At 35.8% G+C, this 25,124-nt stretch overlaps 1 protein-coding gene across 1 annotated transcript; it reads left to right on the top strand.

Moving 5' to 3' along the window:
* The first annotated feature begins 14,957 nt into the window (after nt 1-14,957).
* Nucleotides 14,958-19,401, top strand: LOC132565651 (uncharacterized). Its single transcript, XM_060230344.1, has 2 exons — nt 14,958-15,013; nt 15,952-19,401. The coding sequence occupies exon 2, from the start codon at nt 15,981-15,983 to the stop codon at nt 16,704-16,706; it is 726 nt and encodes a 241-aa protein (XP_060086327.1). The 5' UTR covers nt 14,958-15,013; nt 15,952-15,980; the 3' UTR covers nt 16,707-19,401.
* The last annotated feature ends 5,723 nt before the right edge of the window (nt 19,402-25,124 follow it).

Genomic DNA, 25,124 nt, shown 5'->3' with positions numbered 1-25,124 from the left:
GAAAACAAACCCAAATAGAGAAACAAACGCAACACCGAGCACACTTCTTGTTTCAAAACTATTTTCTAATAGATTAAAGTATGGCTTTTTAATAACACGCTTATGTCTGGATGCGATTACCAATAAAATGATAAATGTTGACTTTTAAAAACCATTACAATATACGGCTTAACTGAGATTATATTCTGTCAGTGGAGAAAAGTAGCCGTAATGAACAACTTCAGCCGCAATCTTTTCATTACGCTTAGTAATAACATTAGCGTTTTAGTGTTGACACTTAATATCAAAGGGTTTTTCGACAGTTCAGTCTGATCCCTGCATGAAAGACGTCAAATCTGTTTCAAATGAACGAACTCATTTCAAGGGTTTTATATGCAGTAGCATATTCTAGCATACCCCGAACCAACAGTTATATAATATACTTGACACTACTTAACTCCTCTACCAAAAACAGGTATCCGCTGTCTAAAGCTATCAAAGGCAGTGTACACAAATATCCTTTCGGTTCCGTATTAAACGTTGATCAAGGGTGGAGTGAAAACTCCGATAAAACATTCATGTGTAAACCTTTGTAGCAAAAATATCAAGATTCAACTGCACATGCACGTGCTGATAACCGCCTGCCAAATCAAATGATGATTTAAAAACTGGACCAGGAACTGAAGCTATGGGAACTTGAAGTCGGAACCATAACGCATGTCACACCATTACACGCGCAGATCGCAGTTTATAACCCGAGATCGTGTGAATTAAGTAGATAACCGACTCCCTATTACCTTAGCTACCTCCTAGTGCATTATCTCTAGATTTCGCGTCCTCTACCGTAGCGTATCTTAACTATTAACTAGTCCACCTTAGTCATCATCATCATTATCATCCTCATCATCATCATCATCATCATCATCATCATCTAAAATTTAATCACATCATTTCATCGCCATCATGACGTAGGCATTAATATTGAATGTTTACGACATATAAAACCGTCACACTAAATAGTGTAGCCACGACCCAAGACCCGAGGAGTGCGATCCCTAACCAGGCGGATTGTGTTTCTCGGGAGGCTGAGTTTAGGTACAGACCAATGATGTCATCTTTGTGTCCTTGGGAAAGATACTATTTATCCAGATAGGGCAAGAGAGCCCGTCGCATGCTGTTCAATGAAGTATGGTAACCAGCTAAAAACAAAATCTATTTTTAAATGACTTTTCAGGGGGTGATAAAGCTTACCAACAAAACCGAAAGAAACATTCCCCAGAATAGCTCAATGTCTGTCGGAAAATATTAGAATATGTTAATTTTAAATCGACCAAAAGAAATATTTGTTAAAAAATGGTGATTTGAATCGTGACTTTAATTAGATTGTATAAACCGTATTTATACCAGTCCTGTATTTCACCAAAAACATGTTTCACAGTGAATGGAGATGAACATATTTACATCAACGTCCAAACAAATCCATTCGACTAGGATATTAAACAGGTCATCTATTTCGCTAATAGTCACATTTATTTTGCTTTTAATGTGTTAGACCGATAACTCACCTATTTACCGCCTAACATTGCAAAGACACAAATATGAGTAAATCACTTTTTAAGTATATGTAATATAGTGCTATATAGACAATTTCAACCTTGTTATAATTGAACGAATAAGCCATTACAGATAGCGCGTAGTTTCCCTACGTCAGCAAAGATAGGTGTTTGATTTATGTTTAAAATATACCAAAGCTATATCTGTAAGACACTGGCCGTTGCTATAAACATTGATAAAACATGTTATTAATAAACAAGATAGAGGAAAATAGACCGGAACTGATTTTATTGTGAAGTTAGGAGGAAGATACGGCCTACATCATTCATGAAATAGAAAAATATTTTGAAACCAGAGATCTCAGAGGCGTATTGGCGCCAACCATTGTCTTTTTCTATTCTTTCTTCTTCTTTTGTTCTGTCAGCCATTTTAATATTCGGACCAGTCTCAAAACCAAACAGGCACAAAAATTCACCAAGAAAAAGGTACAGATGAAATTCTAGAAAAATCACCCCAATACCACTCAAGAAACTTTGGTTGTCAGAATCCGATATGGCCACATGTCAGTCGTTTTGTTTTTCGCATCAGTACCAAAATCAAACGGATAAAGCTAAGGCCCAAAGGAAAAGACCCATTCAGTATATCTCAAGAAATTTCGGTTGACAAACTCCAAAAAGGTGGCCTGTCAACCTCTCTGTTATTCTGATCATCCCAAAATAAAAAGGACACAATTTGGTCCAAAGTTTGAAAGATCCACCGGGTACTTCTCAAGAAATAGCAATAACAAACTTTCATTGTTTAAATCCTAGATGACCGCCTTGGTTGAAAAGCAAATGGGTGGCTAAAATAGTGTTAAAAGAAAGCAAGTATTACGATGAAATAGGTCACTTCGAAACCATGTTTAATTAACATTGGCCGTGTATCAATTAATTATTCCTTGGTCCATCTCATCTCAAATTCTATTGTTGTTTTACGATATGATATCTTATACATCTCACGAATCTTTCTTTAATTTACATCGATTCCTGTTTATATCAAAAACAATTTAAAAGAAAAAAAAATGAAATATTTTATAGGTCAGCTGTCAAAATAAGTTTCATATATGTATGTTTGTATGTATTTTGCGGTTTATAAATCTTTTATGACAACAAGAATTCGGAGACTTCTCACCAAAACCGCAATCGTGATGTGGACTGACCACAAAGTGAGGGACCCAGCGAACATAACCCTCGTTAATGTCATGTCAGCGCGTGGGGGAGTGAATGCGTGACGAGACAGATATGACTATATACGGTATACAAGTGGCATATATCTGATCAACCTTTACTCCATCAAAACAAATGCGACTGTTGGTGAAGGAACTTATTATATTCAGGTGTGGGAAGGAGGGTTCACACTATACATGGGGCTGGAAAGGAGGGAACACACTGTACCGGGGGATGGGGTGGAGGGGACACACTAAACCCGGGGGTGTGAGGGAGGATACACACTATACCCGGGGATGGGATGGAAGGGACACACTAAACCCGGGGGTGGGAAGGACGGGACACACTATACCCGGGGATGGGATGGAGGGGACACACTAAACCCGGGGGTGTGAAGGAGGGTGCACAATATACCGGGGAATGGGAAGGATGGAACACACTCTACCCGGGGATGGGAAGGATGGAACACACTATACCCGGGGATGGGATGGAGAGGACACACTATACCCGGGGGTGTGAAGAAGGGTGCAAAGTATACCGGGAGATGGGAAGGATGGAACACACTTTACCCAGGGATGGGATGGAGGGGACACACTATACCCGGGGGTGGGATGGAGGGGACACACTATATCCGGGGGTGGGATGGAGGTGACACACTAAACCCGGGGGTGGGAAGGAGGGTGCACAGTATACCGGGGGATGGGAAGGATGGAACACACTATACCCGGGGTGGGATGGAGGTGATACACTATACCCGGGGGTGGGATGGAGAGGACACACTATACCCGGGGGTGGGATGGAGGTGACACACTACACCCGGATTGGGAAGGAGGGTACACAGTATACCGGGGGATGAGAAGGATGGAACACAATCTACCCGGGGATGGGATGGAGAGGACACACTATACCCGGATTTGGGGAGGAGGGTACACAATATACTCGGATAATGAGGCAGATAAACGGTATAAAAAAGGATTCTCACTACAGCCGGGGACAGGACGGGCACATAATATCGGGGATGGGAGAAATGTCCACAATATAAGGGACATAATTCTGGTTTATACCAGGTAACTGTAAACATATTAAAGTATGTGACCCTAAGATGTCAAAAGAGATTAACAAACATTTATAATGGTGTATAAGATATGTCAGATACAGAATAAAGCCTAAATAGCAAAGGGCATTAACTCTGTTTATAGCGGCATGCGAGAATATTTTACGTGATTGAACAGACGGATGAACAGACAAAGAGGAAGACATATGGAATGAGAAATGTTGGTCCCCTCTGGAAGTATTTGGTCATACCCAAACTACACGATGAAAAAGAGAAACGTTGCCAATATGTTAAAATTCGAGCTAAATACATGTGTAAGTATAGTCATTTTACACATGTTTAATGTTGGATCTGATGTTATCAAGACCACGTGTTACACTGATCCATGTTGTACCTAAACTATAATCTCCATACATTAAGCCGTATGATTTATATCTGAAAAAAAAACTCTGAATATTTACTTATATACATATGTTTCGTTTTATTGGCAATTAGGGGCAGATTTTGATGTTATACGTATATAGATATAGATATAGATATATATGTATACCGTTTGGTAGATATACAGATATCGCAGCTGTATAGGCGAGATACAGAATTTATCTACAGTAATATACATACTGAACAACTATGAAAGTAGTTATGTTGATATTAATAAATTTATGTATATGTTTATGTTTCTGTTAAAACGTTTGGAGGCTGATTTCCGTATGAGTATTTAGCAATTCGTATGTTTGTGTTCGACTCGGAATTCGGTGTTACCCAAATACAATACCGGCACGATCCCGCGGCCATTCACTTCAGAGAGAATTGAATCATCATTAGCCTCCATTTTCAAGACATCATATGCCTTCCTTGTTAGAGCGAAAGCGGCTAAGAAAATGTTAGGTAGGGAGCAGAAACGTTTCCCACACAATAGAGACCCAAGATAATCCCAAAGTTATAAAGTGTTACCACATTAGCCGCCTCTAACTATCGCACACCGGGATTTCAGCAGGAGTCATACGGTCGAAATACCTATATAATATAACAAATTATCATGTTCTTATGTTAGAGATACCATGCGTAGATATTACGTTTCAAGAGATCTCGCACATAGATGTAGTTACGAAGATGGGTTTGCACTAATTAATAGGAATTAACACTGTTTAACGAAGATCTCGATGCGATCCCATTTACATGTGAAAAACATACGCTACGAGTATGTGTTTTAAAGTGTACTCGATGGAATGTTATAATATCCGTAACACAAAAAGTCTTTTATAAATATACATAATAAACGCATTTATCATTTTCTTGACATTTTTATACATCCATGCGATTTCCTTTGGAAAATTAATATACAAATGTCAGCATGACATACGAGAGAGGACCATCCGCTCTAACTCACGATAAATTAATTATCCGTTATGTGGGTTGGACATGCAGCTTATGATTTTTATTTTCCATTCATATACGGTATGTAAAATAGAACAAAAAAATAAGATTGTGAGAACTTGGGATGGATGTTTCTGCCGTCATGGAATAATACTGGAGCTGATATAGCTCCATTCTACTTTCTGTGTTGAACTCGTGGCTAACTGTTGACTATCTATCTTGATTAAACACCCTGGACTTCTCAGTAGTTGAAGGAATGTCAATATCGGCGAATTTAACAATGACTGTGCTAAACTTGGCACTCGTATTTCCTAAAATGTTTTTAAAAACCAAATATCTCTGAGATAGGGTTCATGCTTTTTGAGAGAAATTTGAATGTCTGGTTTATTTAATACTTGTATTGTGCTGTTCTGTTTATATTAATCTTAAAAAGCTGGTGTGTAAACAGCTACCTAGAAAAACTTGACAAAGTAAACTTGTCGGATAACAGGTCTGCAGGAGTGTATCGTTATATTTACTTTTCACCTTTCATTAAGCCCAGAACCTCGATACTGAATGGAATCTTCCCAGGACCGCATTGCGCAGGACTGAATTACAATCAAATGCTTCATATCAAATTTTCAAAAGTTGAAAAGATAATGTTAAATAAATACGGATCTATTTATACGGGTCGGTGTGGTAAAACGTCCAAATATGTCTACACATCATATGGCAATACATTATATTTGTGTATATACTGTTGCATGTCCGTTCGTCATTGTCTGTCCAGACAAATCTCACATGGGATGGGACTGTAATTTTGCAAAATAGAAGTCAAAACACAGCGAAATAAATTGTGACCGCAACCAGGTGATGTTTCAAAATACTATCTTTTGATGGTGGTAAATTAATATCCGTCTTTGTCAATAGGTCGTACCGTTTTGTAAATGGATATATGCGCCATGCTTTTTGCTCTCTGCCAGACTGCATTGGTCTCTTACCCATTATATCAAAAGGGAGGACCGCAACGCACTGGCGCAAAGATTGATTGCCTGCCATTAACATGTCGAGCTTCTTATCCTGGATGATCCTATTTCAATAAAGATACGACAGTTCCACTTGGTGCAGAACATAATTTATATCATTGCATAATACTTGAAAAGACGAACATTGGACTAATACCGTAAAATGATGTTAGTTTTCGGGATGGCGATTGGATATCACGGGGATAGCTTTTAACCATGTGGTATGCGTCATATTCCAAATAGTTTAACATACACGCAGTATGGATACATCTTCATGTACTAGGGGTAAAAGAATCTCAAGAGGACAGGCTCCACGCCTGTGGAGTATTCGTAAAACTTGGGAATCTTTGGTGGGCAAAAATTCCTTACCTCATACATATACGAAATAATTCAGTCTATTTTTCTCTATTTCAATATCATCATCAAAATAATTTTGTCTGTCCTATCGATACCGAAAGTTTGTTAAGACGTCATATCTTGATGCTCATGACATGTTGACATGGCGGTATCATTTCCTTCTACATGCCTTCAAGGAGGCGAACGAGAAAAGGCACTCTCCCAGACGAGGCAGAAATCTGGAACAAGTCGACTCAAGAAACACTTAAGGAAATATTGACAAATGAGGAAAACATAATAAATAAGTCATTGTAAGAAAATGAGTCTCCTCAACCCTGACCATCGAACCTTAAACTCAGGAGACTGATCCAATCAATACTGATTGTAAACATTGTCACTTGATGATACATCGGAAGATATCCTCATCATCTATCCATGGTGATTAAATGTATCCTGATATCTTATTATGTAAATACGGCCTGTCGTCAGGATCTATCACAAGCAAACATGTGCAGGATCTAAGTGAATCTGTTGGCGTGCAGAATAAGAACCTGCCCTGCTGACTTCAGTACAGGTCAACATCAGACACGAACGATATCACGTGGCGAGGTTACACGTGCAGACTTAGAACGGGGGTTATAGATCTAGTAGATATCTTTATTTACTGTGCAAGCGCAAACTCATGTTTAGTCTGTTTGCACAAGTGCTACTCCCTAGAGCTATGTCTGCACGTGATGTTATCACCCTGTCCACGAATAAAATGATGATACTGATTATATCACGAGGTGAAACAAGAATATTGTTCTTCCTTTCATGCTTGTTTTACCACAAGAAAAGAAAGACGCACTGCGTGCAATTAAAGAAATGAATAAAATTAAGAACATCGCTAAACAGCGATAAAGAAAATGTCGTTATAGTGCACAAAGAGGAAAATGTTTCAATTAAAAAAAATCTTCAACTTTTCCTGAACTTTTAGATGACAAAAGGAAACGAAGTGAACGCTTTAAAAAGCCAGATTTCTACACGTGGACTTGTGTAGTTTGCAAATTTTATGCAAATATTTGACGTATATGTAAAAACCTTTATCGGCCATATCTCATGGACATCGAGATGAGATGTGTACCTTCTGGTATGTTTCTATGTATTGCTATTCCTAAGAAAGACCACGATGCATATCAGTTTAACTAATCATATATGAACACGATAGTTCTGTTGTATAAGTTAAGGATATCCGTCATCTGACATGTATTTTGAAACACTTTTCTCAGGGGAGATAACTTCAAAAATTCATCATATATTATGAAAACATCTAATATGTAGACTACAAAATCTTTTATTTTCAAGATCAAGCATTAAAATCGCCTCGATGCGCCGTGTGACGTTTCTATTTTGGAGACTTAAAAAACAAAAAAAAAAACAAAAAAATAAATAAAATAAAAATAAACCAATCGTTATACCTTTACAAATCGCGGATTTCTATTTCAAAATGAATTTCCGATATAAGTGAAAAAAATACATACTACGATGATTACGTTACTGAGATAACAAACGCCACCGGAATCAATTAGATCTCAATCTGTCAACGAATTTCCTTTGGTATCACGTGCATGATATTTAAACCCAATATAATAGCCTCGTATATTAAAACGCATACAAAGCTTCCGATGTTTCTCAGACTAGGATGATCTGACGAAGAACATAAGGAAGTAGCTCAAGTCGGTCATGGCTCTTTAAAGACGCACGTGGGGCATTAAGATAATGTACTGACATTTTAAGCGCCGGAGTTGTCGCCCTTGTTTTACATCACATATGTATTTCATTGGTTAAAATAATGTCTTAACTCCAATAAGGAAGTCCGATTAGCATCAAATAACTAGAAAATACTAATAGGTCAGACAATGGGATTTCGAGTTTGGGCTGTTTTTTGTCTTTTTTTTTTTTTTTTTGTAACAAATACGAAGAACAATTGATGACAATATATATATAAAAAGACGACAATAGCGACACGATGTAATGTCGATGTAATGGCCACGAGTTATCAAAGAGCTAATAAAGAAACACTCAAGCGACAACAGAACAATTCAACGTAAAATGACAAAGTGAAAAGACAGAAAAATATTGACAAATGTAACAACTCGACGATGAAAGGTTAATTCCAACGACAAGCTGTAAGGTACAAGTTAAAAAGGACAACACAGCGAAAAAGTGGTAAACAAACGACCAAAAATAAAGCAACAATGAGTCAAAACGACAATAAATTAACCTAATACGGACAATAGAACAACCCACAGGCATCAGGACAATCGATAACCTAACGGCATTTTAGGACAATAGGAGGGCAAGAGAACGAAAACAACGGCAACAAGAAAATAGGGCAATCTGACGGCAACAATTCAAAACAATCTGACGGCAACAATTCAAAACAATCTGACGGCAACATTTCAAAACAATCTGACGGCATCAGAACGATACGACAGTAGGTAAACTTAATGACAACATGACAATCAGACAATACAGAAGGACAAATCAAACATATCAAAACAATAGGAAAATCAACCGGCAACAAGATAATAAGACAAGCTAACGACAACAGGAGCATCAGATAGCCTAACGACAACAGGAGCATCAGATAGCCTAACGACAACAGGAGCATCAGATAACTTAACGACAACAGGAGCATCAGATAACCTAACGACAACAGGAGCATCGGATAACCTAACGACAACAGGAGCATCAGATAACCTAACGACAACAGGACCATCGGATAACCTAACGACAACAGGACCATCAGATAACCTAACGACAACAGGACCATCGGATAACCTAACGACAACAGGAGCATCGGATAACCTAACGACAACAGGAGCATCGGATAACCTAACGACAACAGGACCATCGGATAACCTAACGACAACAGGAGCATCAGATAACCTAACGACAACAGGACCATCGGATAACCTAACGACAACAGGACCATCAGATAACCTAACGACAACAGGAGCATCGGATAACCTAACGACAACAGGAGCATCAGATAACCTAACGACAACAGGACCATCGGATAACCTAACGACAACAGGACCATCAGATAACCTAACGACATCAGGACCATAGGATAACCTAACGACAACAGGAGCATCGGATAACCTAACGATAACAGGAGCACCAATAACCTAACGACAACAGGCGCACCAATAACCTAACGACAACAGGAGCATCGGATAACCTAACGACAACAGGAGCATCAGATAACCTAACGATAACAGGAGCATCGGATAACCTAACGACAACAGGAGCATCAGATAACCTAACGACAACAGGACCATCGGATAACCTAACGACAACAGGAGCATCAGATAACCTAACGACAACAGGACCATCGGATAACCTAACGACAACAGGAGCATCAGATAACCTAACGACAACAGGAGCATCGGATAACCTAACGACAACAGGCGCACCAATAACCTAACGACAACAGGAGCATCAGATAACCTAACGACAACAGGACCATCGGATAACCTAACGACAACAGGAGCATCGGATAACCTAACGACAACAGGACCATCGGATAACCTAACGACAACAGGAGCATCAGATAACCTAACGACAACAGGAGCATCAGATAACCTAACGACAACAGGAGCATCGGATAACCTAACGACAACAGGAGCATCAGATAACCTAACGACAACAGGACCATCGGATAACCTAACGACAACAGGACCATCAGATAACCTAACGACAACAGGAGCATCGGATAACCTAACGATAACAGGAGCATCGGATAACCTAACGACAACAGGAGCATCAGATAACCTAACGACAACAGGACCATCGGATAACCTAACGACAACAGGACCATCGGATAACCTAACGACAACAGGAGCATCAGATAACCTAACGACAACAGGAGCATCGGATAACCTAACGACAACAGGAGCATCAGATAACCTAACGACAACAGGAGCATCGGATAACCTAACAACAACAGGAGCATCAGATAGCCTAACGACCACAAAACCATATGATAACCTAACGACAACAACACCATATGATAACCTAACGACAACAACACCATATGATAACCTAACGACAACATCATATGATAACCTAACGACAACAACACCATATGATAACCTAACGACAACAACACCATATGATAACCTAACGACAACATGACCATATAATAACCTAACGACAACAACACCATATGATAACCTAACGACAACAAGATCATTAAGATAACCTAACGACAACAACACCATATGATAACCTAACGACAACTACACCATATGATAACCTAACGAGAACAAGATCATTATGATAACCTAACGACAACATCATATGATAACCTAACGACAACAACACCATATGATAACCTAACGAGAACAAGATCATTATGATAACCTAACGACAACAACACCATATGATAACCTAACGACAACATGACCATACGATAACCTAACGACAACAACACCATATAATAACCTAACGACAACAAGATCATTATGATAACCTAACGACAACAACACCATATGATAACCTAACGACAACAACACCATATGATAACCTAACGACAACAAGATCATTATGATAACCTAACGACAACATCATATGATAACCTAACGACAACAACACCACATGATAACCTAACGACAACATGACCATATGATAACCTAACGACAACAACACTATATGATAACCTAACGGCAACAAGATCATTATGATAACCTAACGACAACAAGATCATTATGATAACCTAACGACAACAACATCATATGATAACCTAACGACAACAACACCATATGATAACCTAACGACAACAACACCATATGATAACCTAACGACAACAACACCATATGATAACCTAACGACAACAGGAGCATCAGATAACCTAACGACAACAGGAGCATCGGATAACCTAACGACAACAGGCGCACCAATAACCTAACGATAACAGGAGCATCGGATAACCTAACGACAACAGTAGCATCAGATAACCTAACGACAACAGGACCATCGGATAACCTAACGACAACAGGAGCATCAGATAACCTAACGACAACAGGAGCATCGGATAACCTAACGACAACAGGACCATCGGATAACCTAACGACAACAGGAGCATCGGATAACCTAACGACAACAGGAGCACCAATACCCTAACGACAACAGGAGCACCAATAACCTAACGACAACAGGAGCATCAGATAGCCTAACGACAACAGGAGCACCAATAACCTAACGACAACAGGACCATCGGATAACCTAACGACAACAGGAGCATCAGATAACCTAACGACAACAGGAGCATCAGATAACCTAACGACCACAAAACCATATGATAACCTAACGACAACAACACCATATGATAACCTAACGACAACAACACCATATGATAACCTAACGACAACATCATATGATAACCTAACGACAACAACACCATATGATAACCTAACGACAACAACACCATATGATAACCTAACGACAACAACACCATATAATAACCTAACGACAACATGACCATACGATAACCTAACGACAACAACACCATATAATAACCTAACGACAACAAGATCATTATGATAACCTAACGACAACAACACCATATGATAACCTAACGACAACAACACCATATGATAACCTAACGACAACAAGATCATTATGATAACCTAACGACAACATCATATGATAACCTAACGACAACAACACCATATGATAACCTAACGACAACATGACCATATGATAACCTAACGACAACAACACCATATAATAACCTAACGACAACATGACCATATGATAACCTAACGACAACAACACCATATGATAACCTAACGACAACATGACCATACGATAACCTAACGACAACAACACCATATAATAACCTAACGACAACAAGATCATTATGATAACCTAACGACAACAACACCATATGATAACCTAACGACAACAACACCATATGATAACCTAACGACAACAAGATCATTATGATAACCTAACGACAACATCATATGATAACCTAACGACAACAACACCACATGATAACCTAACGACAACATGACCATATTATAACCTAACGACAACAACACCATATGATAACCTAACGACAACAAGATCATTATGATAACCTAACGACAACAAGATCATTATGATAACCTAACGACAACAACATCATATGATAACCTAACGACAACAACATCATATGATAACCTAACGACAACAACACCATATGATAACCTAACGACAACAACACCATATGATAACCTAACGACAACAAGATCATTATGATAACCTAACGACAACAACACCATATGATAACCTAACGACAACATGACCATATGATAACCTAACGACAACAACACCATATGATAACCTAACGATAACAAGATCATATGATCACCTAACGACAACAACACCATATGATAACCTAATGACAACAACACCATATGATAACCTAACGACAACAAGATCATTATGATAACCTAACGACAACAACACCATATGATAACCTAATGACAACAACACCATATGATAACCTAACGACAACAAGATCATTATGATAACCTAACGACAACAACACCATATGATAACCTAATGACAACAACACCATATGATAACCTAACGACAACAACACCATATGATCACCTAACGACAACAAGACAAGATTTTCCAACAGCAAATTCGTGTCGCATATAATCCCTTGACCCAAACGAAGCAATTAAAATAAAAACCTGAAATAGATATTGTTAGTATTAATTTGAATGTGTAGTTAATGACATAACCATTTTGCCAAATAGCTCGTCGTATTAGCATGTGTTATCGGTATATATAACAATGTATTGCTGTTCTCACGGTGCAGTCCCTGGAGGTTTTAAACACGAAGCTATATACAGATACAGCCACATAAACATACTCTATGACCCTAGACTTTATAAACAATCCCTCCAATTAGTGTAACGCTCATGTGATTATCACATCTGTACTACAAGTCAATATATATTTACGATGTAAAAACGAATGATAAAAATGATAATCGTAAATCAAAAGTTGAAGTCAAGAAAATAATATGCGCGTATATAGTTTGTTTGTTACTGAATATTCTGATGTTTTGTCAACTCGAAACCAATGAACTGTTATTTATCAATAAACAAATTGAAATCACTTATATTACCTCCATCTAGAATTTTTCAAACCATATAAAGTAATGGTAAAAACGATTGGCTTCGATGGGAGAGTGATTAAAAAACAAGTCCACTATGAGGGTAGTTTCTCTTGAAACTGGTCATTGTTGTATAAAAGCTCGTCATACTATTCATGTGACTTCTCCGTGTAGTAGATGAAAATAAATCCCTTAAGTTTTGTTTTAACAAACATTGCATATGGTAGGATGTCAGTTTGTTCCCAAAGCGACAAGATGAGTGGTGTGTGCGGTCTGTATTTAGCATGCACGAGCTTTGCACGTTCATTAAAGCATGAACCGTGTAACCAGTGCAAGCAGGTGGGACCAGAATATCCTAAACATAGAACGGTACATCACCAGCAATGCGTAATGGCGGTTTTATAGCCGCAAGTGCTCAGAATGGAAGTGCTTTATAAAAAGAAAGTCCTCCCACAAAAATATTTTTTTAGAATCGTTGGTCCAGATGGCTGTGACAAACCACGAGATGAAATATTGATATACAACACTCGTGGGCGCGTGCCCATGCGTGTTACTGTATTTCATGTTAGGAGGGCGTACATCCGCCAATGCTCCCTTGAAATACCTGGAAGTAGTGAAAGCAATTGTTATTTCTGTGTTTGTTCAAAATCTTCTTTCTTATATATATATATTGTTTAAACGTTTTATTTACAAAGTTTGTTTGCTTGCTTGTTAATACGTCAGTACACCTCCGAGAGCCTGACGACACCGGTTTATTTTCCCATTCTAAGCAAGGAAGTCGTGAGAATCAATGAATTCGATATAATTCAGATAAAACAGTTAAATAGTTACACGAAAAAGATTCGTAAACTTCAAATAAAGACTATAAAATTATCACACCAAGAAATCTCCAAGATTGATACGTTGTTAGGAGTCTCTTGGGTGCAATAGGGTCTCCATCGTGTTTATTACACTCAGTCAGTAATCCACCTCAAATGGAACGCACATAAACAGATATATTAGCAATTAGTATTCATATTTCAGCATCGATATAACCAAAAACTTAGATAACATTAACCAGGGACGTATAATACATAATAATTCATTGTCTAACGTCGTTGTCCATATTATGACATCACCTACGATTTCTGACTGGCGTAGCCAATGGAAAACTCTCCATGGTGTAACATGTATCTCGCGGGAAATTCACTTAAGCCATCACGAGTTACTTCCCATTTAAAATAAATGAAATTGTTTTTGATCCGGATGTGTCGCCAACCTCTCCCAGTGTGCATTGTGGGAGGTACTCTCAGGAACGATAACTCTTGAAGATATTAACCACAGATAAACACCTCTTTAGCAGGTAAGATATGGTAACTAGCAAAGTTACATTTCATTAGATTAAATCAAGGACTACAACGCCAAGTAAACTTTTCAAGATGTGAACGCACTGTACTGTCTTTATGAAGGCCAATCTAGATAGTGTAAGGTCTGTATTGTCAGTGTTAAACGATTGGAAATTGAAAGTAAAGGTCAGCGTTATAGGCTAGTTTAAGCTTTACTGTACTTATTTCAATTAGTATTGGATTAATTACTCTGTCGAGTTTGTGAACAATGCTCTTGAATTAAATTTCCCTTTTGAAAGACAAATAACCTCCCGTTTGAAGACATGTGCGAAACACATTCTGTTAAGGACAGAACACGGGTGATTAGGTCTATCTCATATTTTAGTCACTGGATCTAAAACGTCTTGAAATGCGCATTTATTTTTTCAAATAGTAACAAACTAGTATCTCGTGCTGATATAGCCACGGCTGTTTCTTTAAAATCCAAAGTTTTACGAGATTGTCATTTTTGTATGTTTGACGATGCAGCATCAAATAAGACATGGCTCTTTATTAGACGAAAGGCACATTTCATGATAAAACCGTAGAAATCGGGCATTTACATATGGAACTGTAAGGGCAGACGTTCGGTAACGCATGGTATCCAGTTTGTGTACAGGTTATAAATTCATCGCCTAGTTACCCATTTATACTATTGTATAAATAAAATGATTTGTGATTCATCAAAATCAATCAAACCTATTGATACTGTAGGATGCACAGATAAACCATACAATTGTAGTCCACCTACATGTTCTTGTTCCTTAATAAGACATTGTCATTTCTTGTATCTATCAAACATGTGATTTCTTGAAGGGTAGAGGATTTATATTTGAGTTCCAGTGCATGCTCAGTCAGATATATATTTTCTTTGCTTATATTTTATCTATATTACTATTTTTTCTTTCCATTTAAGAGATCAGTCTGAGAAAAGTTAACTTCACAATGCCTAGAAGAAGAAGAAATAGGAGAAGAGGAAACTCCAGTCGCAATTCTGGTTCTGCAGCTACGACAGAGCAATCTGACGGAGAAACAGAAAATGTTACACAGTCGTCTGGTGGGGAAAATGATAACCCTACACCTAATGTTGCACTGCCACAAGTTTCAGAATATCTAACAGAGAGTGGGGGTAGTTTTCATACAATTGACAGCTCTACAGTGTCATTGGCCAATGACATTCAATCACTTATCAACGATTATGGACAACGACTTCAACTTTTGTCAGAAAGGAAGGGGAATCTCATGCAGACATCTCGTAATGTGAGGGCAGAGTTTGATGAGCGCCTGGATAAATTACAAAAGGAACTGACAGAAAAAGTCCAGCAGAATTACAGAGATGAAAGGAAGCGGCTAGAATTAAAAATGCAACAATGTGCTGCCATGCAATCTAACATGGATGCAGCTAGGGCGTCAGCAGAATTAGCGATGACTTCAGGTGATCCTCACGAAGTCATAGCTTCTTACAAGAAAGGAATGGAAGCAATGAAACAAAGTCAGGATACCATGGAGGAATTGAAGAAGACACATTCAAATGTAAAAATTACTCATAAGCTTGATGCTGAAGGCTTTGAGAATGGTGGTTTATCCCTAGGAACTATTGAAGTCACGAGGACAAAGAGGGAGTTTCCTCAGATTGCCAGTGAATCTGAACCAGCAGGAGGAGAAAAATAATTGGAACAGAGCTTCAGTACTGGACAGCTTCAAGTGAGAAGTTTATTGTTGAACTGTACTGTAGCTTGGAAACCTCTTACAAATCTACACATTGTGCTTGTCTTATTCAACTCCACTTGAAATTGTTTTGTTTTGGTGCCATAGCTTCACTGGTCATGGTTTGGTTACGAAAATAATGCAAGTACACCGGTTATTAGCAGTGGAGCTAAAGTTGTGAATCAATGCAATGTCATGAATCAGTGTGAGAAACTAATTAATGTAGCCTCCCATGTCCTACTTTGATTGGTTTCTGTGATAGCTTTTATCAAGACATTGAAAAACAAGTAGTTAGACTTTCTGTACCCACAACATGTACTATTTGACTAATATGTGTTCCTCTGAAAAATCTGAGATTTTTGGTGTCATTTCTACTTGAAGCACATTAGAGATCAAAATAGTTTGGTGAATCCATTGCAGAATATTGAAATTCTCTTCATTTCTTTCCTACATTTCATTATCATATTTTCTCAAGACCCATCGAAGATGGACTTTATAATATCAACTATCATCTTTTTACATACAGGATTTCATTATTGAGTAAAATCAGATACAAAGGAGAAAATCTTTGTTTGAAGGCTGTTCACAAGACAAAGTACCACTTTGTTATTTGTTGTCAGTTGGTAACATTTCAATTTCCACTGAACTTGGTATAATCAATTAATGGCCTTTAGATTTGTTAGAATCAGTAACTGTATGTCCTGCAAGAAAATGTGGGCTTGTTTCTCTCTACACCCCCAAATCTTTTCTGTTTTTCCAGTCTCTCCAAGAGAGCATTGCTGATTCCTGTATTTTGTTTGTGACGTGTGTAAACCCGGTGTCATGATGTTTATTATTTTACAATGTTAATGCAAGATTTATTGTGATATAAATATCAGATATTTATTCAGACATTTTAAGTGTGACGAGCACAAAGTGAAAACTCATTTACTGGACATCAAACAGCTTTGATCCACTTTTCTTTACCTTAAAATGCTAGTATATCACAATTTTAATCATCTGGGTCCAAAGTTTGAATGTCAATATTCATCATGTACTGGGTTAATGTCCCATCGTTGATACTATAGAACTGAAGGGAGATTTTGAATTCCATTTCAATGAATGTAGGTGTTACTTCGACATTTCAAGTTGTTCGGTTTTATTAGTACATTTACAATGTGTATGCACCAGATCATATGTAAATCACTTGTATACAGACATTACAACTGGCTTCCTAGAATCTAGCATAAATTAATGCAATAGTGAAACATTCATCATTTAATTTATTTATAATTTATTTACAATTAAATTGCTATTTCATAGAACACAGGATACAATCCTGCTCATTTTTTCATATTCAGCATAATAAATTCTATCACGATTCTTTAATGGACTTTTACCTCATGATATCATTCTTTAAAGTCTTGTTTAAAAATCTCTGAAAGAAAACGGTAACACAAAATTCAGGTTTTATCAGTCCCTTTAATAAGAATAATTTAAATAAGATGAGAAACAAATAAAACCTTGTATGTACATGGTACAGGAGATGTAAAATCAAGTCTGAAGTAAAATTACTCAAGAATACTGTATATAAACAAGCTCTTTGTACAACCACTGCACTTTTGTAACACTGTCTTAAAGAAATTCTGTATTATTATTTGTTCAATGTTACAGGATACATGTAAGAGATGCCATTTGAATCTGTTAAGAAGTAGATTTCAATTGTAAAATTCCATTTTCAGTAGATCAATTTTTCTTGTTCTTTTTCCTTTAATTTTTACATAAGTCTTTAATAGAACTTGTACAATTTTAATATTCATCTTAAAGGCAATGTGCCATTGTACATGTAATCTGTGTACACGGTGTGTGATAAGGAGGGATGGCAGAGACCCATGTCTATAGAGATCAATATTTCTATGATGGTAGTCCTCCTCATTGTGGAAGAATGAAATCCTGTAAGGGTTGAAACTAGGAGCAACAACACCCTAGAGACCTTCACATAACATGACCTTTAACTGTAGAGGATTCTGTATTGTTACTGACATTATTTGTACACTTAAAGTGTGTAATTGTGACAGTCATATTTTGTTTATGCTTTAGTGTGATGTGCTAACTCAGTTTTATTTTGTAGAATGTCAGTGTTCCCTATTACCCGTAATGAGGGATACAATCCCCCAAATAGATGAAATTGAAAGCTTCTTGTTTCTAACCATGTATATAATTCTACAGAACACTGTAGAGGAGCCCACTTATTATAATATCACACTATATCATATCCTGCTTCTTATCTTTTTTCAATGTACAATATTTTACCTATATGAATTAATTTGAGGTGATCCAAGTTATTGTATTGACAGCTGGTTTGAATGTTTTACAGTATGATTAACATTTACATATGACAATTTTTTTATATAACTTCCTTTATCATAAGAGAATTGATTCATATCAGCATTTTGTTGTTTGTCTAACGATCCGAAGATATCCCACTTTTGGTTTAGACGAAACTTATCTCAAAAATATCAAAATTTTTGCCATCTCGGTTATTATGATATCCTGATTATGATATTTTTTCTGGAAAATTGAATTTCTTAATAAGTGGGTTCCACTGTACCAGATTTTACAAAGATGTATGTATTTATTTGTGACACTTATAGTCAATAAATAGAACTGTAAAATGGCACTCAGTAGTCCACCATTTTTCCCTTTCTAAAACCATTATCTGTATTGAATATAAGAAAGCAATTCTTTCTATGCCTTTCCTATATTTTATCAGATTGCGACATCTCATCCTTTTATATATAATGTAATGACTTATTTTGCAGAATTTTGCAAGGGTCTGCTACCAATAAAAACTCCAGCATGGTTGCTTTCATTTCAGAAAGATTCAAGTGAATACATAAAGTATAGAAATCTGCAGGGACTTTCCACAAATTCCCAATTATATGGTCCATAAACATCCATCTCATTGAGAAATAGAACAAGAGGCCCAAGGGCCTTAATGGTCACCTGAGTCACAATGCTTCTTGTAACATGTCATAGAAATGATTTTGTTAAAAAAAGTAATATAACTTTAACTATATGGTACACATAATGCAAATGTAAATTGTGTATACATTAACTGCTGTCCCAGGCTAAAGCTTCTAACCAATTTTGAGTTAAAAAAAATTACAGTCAAGATTAAAATTTTCCAATATAAAATCTTCCATCAAGGAACAGTAGAATATCTTTAAATTTCAGTCTATTTGACCCATTTTTTAACTTGCCTATCAGCCCCTGGGGGTCAGTCAAGGTCTATATGTGCATCTCATCAAATTGTCAGCCTATACTTAAAAAAAAAAAAAAAACCCTTACCAAGTTTGAACTATTTGTGAAAGAAAACAAACATTTTATGCCCAAAATGTAATTTTCCTATATAAAATATAGTAAATTTTACCAGTGCCCATGGGGAAATGTGAGAACCTGGGGACATGAAATTTACAATTTTTACATAGCACTGTCAGACATTTCCATCCATGAAGAGTACTTGGTTCTCATTATCTGGGTGTTGAGAATATTTTTTGAAATTTCAGTCAATTGGACCCAATTTTTGGCCTTGCCTAATAGCCCCTGGAGGTCAGCCTCGGTCAATATATGCATTTCATTATCCTGCCATCTTAAACTAATAATTCTAACCAGGTTTGAACTATTTCCAATAGAAAATAAACAAATAGTGTTCAAAAATGTCATTTTCCAATAAAAACTATTTGATTCTACCATTTTTGTAAAATTTCAATGAAATCGATTCAGGAGTTTGCCAGCAGAAGTTGAAAATGTTAAAAGTTACGCCACACAATGCTGGACAAAAAGGGATTGCAATAGGTCACTCTGAGACTTGTTTCAGGTGACCTAAAAACATATATAATGACATGTAAAACATGTCTATGTATGGTCTGTATGCCTATCTAATACTCCCGTACAGATTATGGGTCGAGGAAGAATTTGTGGTAAGTACCGATTTATATAAGTCTTAAAATCTACTGAAGTCTTCAATTTAAAAAGAACTGTTAGTGAAATAACATTGCATCATGGACAAAACTGTAACTGTTGGTCCCAAGTCATTGTGTGGTTACATCCTCATTCATCAACTCCAACACCAAAATATTTACCAAGAGCACACAAGGTGTTAATTTTCATTAGTCATCAAACCAAAATCTATCTGATCCTCAAAAATACACATCAAAGCAATTATAGAAACACCAAAATGAATAGTACACCACATCTGTTATGTATTTAATTTTGCTACTGTGAAAATACCTTTATCAAATGTATGATGATTTACAAACATGAATTCTGCTATTTGCAATATATATGTCTAAAAAATATGAAAATTTATAAAGTTTACTAAGGTAATGGAAATATAGATATAATAGTAATAATAGAAAAAAAAAAAAAAAACAACCTGGATACAATTTTCAGTTGGTGGATGAATTGTATTTCATCTAGTGCCAGATTTTTAAGCTCAGGTTTCAAATTAAAAAAAAAACTCACCTGTACATTAGTAAGTTGTAATGGAAAATGTTTTTTATTCAATTAACACCTGGCACCAACTTTTAGTCCTTGACAATTGGCCTCTAAAATATATCTTATACATCGTGAAAAATATAAGTTATGAAATAAGTTCATTTTTTTGACAAAACAGCAGTACTTTTTTGTGGATCATTCTCGCCTCTTTACAAAAACAAATTCACATCATTTCATAACAGCAAAATCCTAACAACCAGAATACACAGACAGCTACATAGTAACTGGTTTTATAGAATTGAGAAAAAGTCTGAAAGGGAAGGAACTTTCAACTTTTTAAAAAACTTTCTTAATTTGGAAACTGATGAAAACACAAAGACATTCTCAATAGAGAATAATAAAACTTTATAAAATCATAATTTTTTCTATTTGAAAAAGAAATCAGACATTGTGCTTACTAAGAATAAATGAAATATCACAATATTTAAACAGTTGATTTGATTTAAAAATTTTAAAATTACAATGTACTGGTGACAGAATATTTAATTAAAAAAAAAAACCTTCATAAGAAATACAGCAAAGATGTGATATATTAAAATCTTATACACAGTATAAGAAGGTCAAGAAATTAATTTGGAAAAAACTTACAAATCTCATCATGGTTAGATTCAGTGTATACCACTGCATCAATATGTACAGGTACGATAAGCAACACACCAACAAAGTTGTGTAATCATAAGACTGCCATGTAATTCAAAGTATACATTTGTGTCATATTTAAGCCTATTAATTTAAATTAATATGACCTAAATGTATTTTCATGCCATACTATGATAAATACATTCTTTATAATGTTGTCACAATGGAGACCAGTGACATAGAATCACCATTTTACTGCGTTTGGCAAGAAAATTGACAATGTGATAAAGGGATCTTTATTTGTTTCAATTTTATTGTTCATTTATGATACTTGTCATAAATTTCATTCAAAACAATCAATAAATTAATCAAAGTGAAAAGCTCTTTTTTAATGAATCTCAAACAAAACTGAAACCCACATAATCTCTAACTTACATTTACTGTTCACAACGTTACTAGTTATGATGTTACTAGTTTGGAACCAGATCCAGTGTCCCACAACGTTACTGGTTATAATGTTACTAGTTATGAACCTGATCTAGTGTCCCATAACATTACTGGTTATAATGTTACTAGTTATGAACCTGATCTAGTGTCCCATAACATTACTGGTTATGATGTTACTAGTTAGGAACCTGATATAAGTGTCCCATAACATTACTGGTTATGATGTTACTAGTTAGGAACCTGATGTAAGTGTCCCATAACATTACTGGTTATGATGTTACTAGTTAGGAACCTGATATAAGTGTCCCATAACGTTACTGGTTATGATGTTACTAGTTTGAAACCTGATCTATCGTCCCACAACATTACTGGTTATGATGTTACTAGTTTGGAACCTGATCTATCGTCCCACAACGTTACAGGTTATGATGTTACTAGTTTGGAGCCTGATCTAGTGTCCCACAATGTTACTGGTTATGATGTCACTAGTTTGGAACCTGATATATTGTCCCACAATGTTACTGGTTATGATGTTATTAATTTGTAACCCGATCTATTGTCCCACAATGTTACTGGTTATGATGTTATTAATTTGTAACCTGATATATTGTCCCACAATGTTACTGGTTATGATGTTATTAATTTGTAACCCGATCTATTGTCCCACAATGTTACTGGTTATGATGTTACTGGTTATGATGTTATTAATTTGTAACCCGATCTATTGTCCCACAATGTTACTGGTTATGATGTTATTAATTTGTAACCCGATCTATTGTCCCACAATGTTACTGGTTATGATGTTATTAATTTGTAACCCGATCTATTGTCCCACAATGTTACTGGTTATGATATTACTGGTTATGATGTTATTAATTTGTAACCCGATCTATTGTCCCACAATGTTACTGGTTATGATGTTATTAATTTGTAACCCGATCTATTGTCCCACAATGTTACTGCTTATGATGTTACCGCTAACATTTCATAACAATTTTTTGTGATCAACATCTTGTAGCAAATATCTGATTAATGGCCTAACTGATCCTCCACACACACATTGGTAACCATTACCCACAGACACATACACACTGGTAACTATTACCCAGAGACAACAATATGTGATATGGTAACTGATATTATATAAATTAAATGTAAACATTAAAACAAATGTTACAAAACAATGAAAGATTATATTCCAAATGAAAAAATCAGATCAATGTGAAATTTATTTTGATATTTTTGGAGAATTTCTCACTACAAAACAGAATGAAGTACATACCCGTAGAGAGTAGTGTCAAGTTATTTTTCTGATATGACTTAAGAAATATTGATAATATTTTTTACCAAATCACACACAAAAATAAAGTTGAATGTACACTAATTCAGCCAGTGTGACGCTAGAATATGGAAAGGGACGGAGATATTTCAATTTTTTTGAGCAAACTGTATGTTGTCTGTTGGTTTAATTTTGAAATCCAGACCCATTAAAATCTGCTTCTGTATGACTGATATGATGTCTCGTAGTTATAGCTTTAAACTAATTTCAGCAAAAGCTGGAAAATTCAGACAAACCGATAATTCACCAATTTATTTCTATGAATACTCGACAACCAGCTGTTTCTTCATTTAAGTTTTGACTCTGATGCAGCTTGTAAATCAGAATGAAAATGATAAAATGATGTCAAGAGCAATTGACAAACATGCGTTACATACGAAGAATTTTACACTAGTTTCCATGAATATGAGATGTATGAAAACAATTTTCATTTTACTTAGAATCTGATGATGTAAAATGAAAAATTTGTGACAAGTTTCATAGATCTCATATGAAATGGAATTGAATATAAACTTCTGTTTATCACAAATATACATACTTTCAGGAAAACAATATTTTTATTAAAACGATACAATATCTTAGTAGGGCCATAAAGATATGATGTCACAATGGAAATAATGGGAATCTTCAACCAATTACAGCTCTGCTAGGGCCTATTACATGTGTGTCATACCAAAAATTTATATAATGGTTGTTATTACATTGAAAAAAAAGATGGGAGGGGGGAGGTAGCTATGTGATATTATACTTTACCTTCTTAACTTGATGAAATATTGAAAATGTATATGGAAAAAAAAATTCTTCTCCTAATATGCATATTTATCTAATGTTTCATGGGGCATTCAAAGTTCAAAGAAAACAATGAACACCAAGACTCTGAATAAAGGTCAAGGTATGTTAAAAATATTCATCAAAATATATAACACAATGCAAAACAAGTTGATCAGGTAAAAAAACCTCAACTCCACTTCTTTGTTCAAAATTTTCAACACACCTTTAATGTTGGTCACGAATAAGGTTATTAAAAGAATTTGCACATTCTTTATGTTGAAGAATATAACTCTAAAGAAACATAATTTATTGATAGAGAAAACCATTTCAGCCCACACAGGTTAGATAAGCAACAGAGTGAGTTTTTAACACCAGGACTTATGGTTCTTCAAGATAAAGTTCTTTGAAGAAAATGTTAAATGGATGTAAGATAATGTTTCATAGTACAGTATTGATTTCTAATACCTAATATATTCTTATATATATAATATGTATATTCTAACATATTTTGATAAAATAATTAAAAAGAAAAACACACGAAAAATATTCAAAATTGATTTTTTTTATGTTGCTCAAGAAATATACTGCGTAGCCATTGATGTTTACAGATCATCAAACTAAAACGGAGAAAACTGCAAATTCTTAATGACTGCCCAAAATAAAAGTTTTACATTTTAAAACCTGGCTATAGTGTAAAAAGTGTGTGT

The sequence above is a fragment of the Ylistrum balloti genome, unplaced genomic scaffold (genome assembly GCF_031769215.1).
Source record: "Ylistrum balloti isolate Yb309-2 unplaced genomic scaffold, AGI_CSIRO_Ybal_v1 Utg369730, whole genome shotgun sequence".
Lineage (NCBI taxonomy): Eukaryota > Metazoa > Mollusca > Bivalvia > Pectinida > Pectinidae > Ylistrum > Ylistrum balloti.
This window is presented reverse-complemented; position numbering and strand designations above follow the sequence as displayed.

Bases quoted from the DNA above. Each gene is read 5' to 3' on its own strand.
- LOC132565651 (XM_060230344.1), top strand. From the start codon at position 15,981: ATGCCTAGAAGAAGAAGAAATAGGAGAAGAGGAAACTCCAGTCGCAAT.